The 2,524-nt window shown below is 40.6% G+C and overlaps 1 protein-coding gene across 1 annotated transcript; it reads left to right on the top strand.

Annotated features, from left to right (window-relative positions):
- Positions 1–1,205: 1,205 nt before the first annotated feature.
- LOC114082177 (olfactory receptor 10K1-like) lies at positions 1,206–2,114 on the top strand. Its single transcript, XM_027923543.2, has one exon. The coding sequence runs from the start codon at positions 1,206–1,208 to the stop codon at positions 2,112–2,114; it is 909 nt and encodes a 302-aa protein (XP_027779344.2).
- Positions 2,115–2,524: the final 410 nt, after the last annotated feature.

The raw sequence follows: 2,524 nt of genomic DNA, 5'->3' as shown, positions 1-2,524 counted from the left end.
CAGTTGGAAAAAATGATCTCATCTAAGGTCTAAAAATTACTTTAGAAATAATTCTGCCTAGCACTTTGCAAACTGGTTTTCGTAGCAAAATATTCAAAAGGATTTGTATTGGCCTACCCTTACATTAAAGCTGGTGACTTCTAGCTGAGACGCAGGACCTGTCAAATGGCAATGGTCATAATCTCTTTTGACATTCTGCAGCAAGAACTGGAGCCACTTCTGAAAAGCTCTATTTCTATAAGATTTTTTGTGGAAACTCAGAATGGAAAAACTACCATGTGCAGAAAAATCTCGCAAACGTAGAGTCTCTCTCTACCACCTGGTGACTTATGTATCCTGGATAAGAAAAACAATTGCCTTTAATGTTATCTTACGCCCCTTTAATGTTTTCTTTGATTTGATGTATGAGCTTCTGGAAATTCCAGCAGCGTTCCTTATTGGCTTCTTATTAGTCAGTCTATTGGAAATAAAGCTAATTTCTTTCCTCTTATTATTTTGTGGACTGTGCAAAGATAATGGTAGTAAATATGAGATAAAATATATTTATTATATCCTTACCATACATTGTAGTATATTTAGAACCTCATGTAACAATTTGTTCCCTTTCAATCCTTGGCATTTCCCACATTCTTCTCTTCCTCCGTCCTGCTCTACTCCTCTGATGTTTCTTCTGTTTCTTTTTTTTCTAATTAATTATTAAGTCAGTTAAATGTGTGCATTATACTTAGACAAAAATAAGATTCCTTCTGAAATATTCATGGCATAATTAATGTAGCATTATCTGATCAGCTTCATAATTCTTTCATTCTACATTCTGATCAGGACCAGATTACTCAAGTTAACAATGTTTTCTTACTGACAGAGAGCTGCTTTCTGTGGGTTTACAATGAGCAAGAAAAATAAAATAGTACATATGAAAGAAAAAAGGGAAATCTTTTAGACATTTTCATCATCCTGGGCTAAAAAGATGATCTGTCTTTCACTTATAAATAGCCTCCCAAATGGAGTCACTTATTCTTTGGAATATTTAGCATCAATTCTTTTTTAGCAGACGTTTTAAAGAGAAAATGAAACAATTCTACCAAATATCCAGAAACACCAGTCACATGCCAGCTTCACGTTGAGGATCCTGTACTTTTCTGCTCTTCTTCCTGGGTCCTGGCCTCCACCTCTGTCCCTAACGCTCCTGCATAGAACTGCTGTCTATGGAGTGGGTCAATGAGACCTGGGGGAGAGAATTTGTCTTCCTGGGCTTCTCAGCTCTGGCCAGCCTCCAGAGACTGCTGTTCATGGTCTTCCTGCTCGTCTACCTCTTCACACTGGGCACCAATGCCATCATCATGTCCACCATTGTGCTGGACAGAGCCCTTCATACCCCCATGTACTTCTTCCTCTCAGTCCTCTCCAGCTTTGAGACCAGCTACACCTTTGTCATTGTGCCCAAGATGCTGGTGGACCTGCTGGCTCAGAAGAAGACCATCTCCTTCCTGGGCTGTGCCATCCAGATGTTCAACTTCCTCTTCCTGGGCTGCTCTCACTCCTTCCTGCTGGCAGCCATGGGCTATGATCGCTACGTGGCCATCTGCAACCCGCTACGCTACACAGTGCTCATGGGCCATGGGGTGTGCTTGGGATTAGTAGCTGCTGCCTGTGCCTGTGGCTTTACTATCTCTTTGGTCGCTACCTCCCTGGTATTTCACCTGCCCTTCCACTCTTCCAACCAACTGCATCACTTCTTCTGTGACATCTCCACTGTCCTCAAACTGGCATCTCACCAATCCTGCCTCATTGAGTTGGTCATCTTCATGCTGGGTGTATTGGTCTTAGTTATCCCACTGCTACTCATCCTGGTGTCCTATGTCCGCATCATCTCTGCCATTCTAAAGATCCCATCCTCTGTTGGAAGATACAAAGCCTTCTCCACCTGTGCCTCCCATCTCATTGTGGTAACTGTCCACTATGGCTGTGCCTCCTTCATCTACTTGAGGCCCAAGTCCAACTACTCTTCCAGCCAAGACACCCTGATATCTGTGTTTTATACCATCCTGAGAAATAAGGAATTCAAATCAGCCCTTCAAAGAACAATGAGCAAGACTTGGTTTCCTCTTAACTAAAGAATCAATTTTAAACTCTTACTAGTTATTAACTGCCAGGAAAATGTGTGCTTGCATCTATTTTCTCATTCAATTACCCGAACACGCTATAACATAAGAATATTTTTCATGTGAAAAGAACATTTACACTTTATTTAATAAAGCTAAGACATTCTGGCTTTCTCCCATTAATTCTTCTTTAAAAGTTTAAGAATATATGAAAAGAGTTTACTCAGTTACAAGAAAAAAGTTAATCACATGTAACTGCACAACATATTGATCATTTGAAACTGATTTCAGAGCAAATGTACATTCAAACAAATGAGAGTAGTGAGCACAGAAAAGATGTATGTTAAAGTGTCTCGTTCCACTGAAGAGGCTGTCTAGCTGAGTCCTCCCTTTCTTGAAGACAATGCACAACCTTGGCCCCA

Source organism: Marmota flaviventris, chromosome 10 (assembly GCF_047511675.1).
Source record: "Marmota flaviventris isolate mMarFla1 chromosome 10, mMarFla1.hap1, whole genome shotgun sequence".
NCBI classification, from domain to species: domain Eukaryota; kingdom Metazoa; phylum Chordata; class Mammalia; order Rodentia; family Sciuridae; genus Marmota; species Marmota flaviventris.
This window is presented reverse-complemented; position numbering and strand designations above follow the sequence as displayed.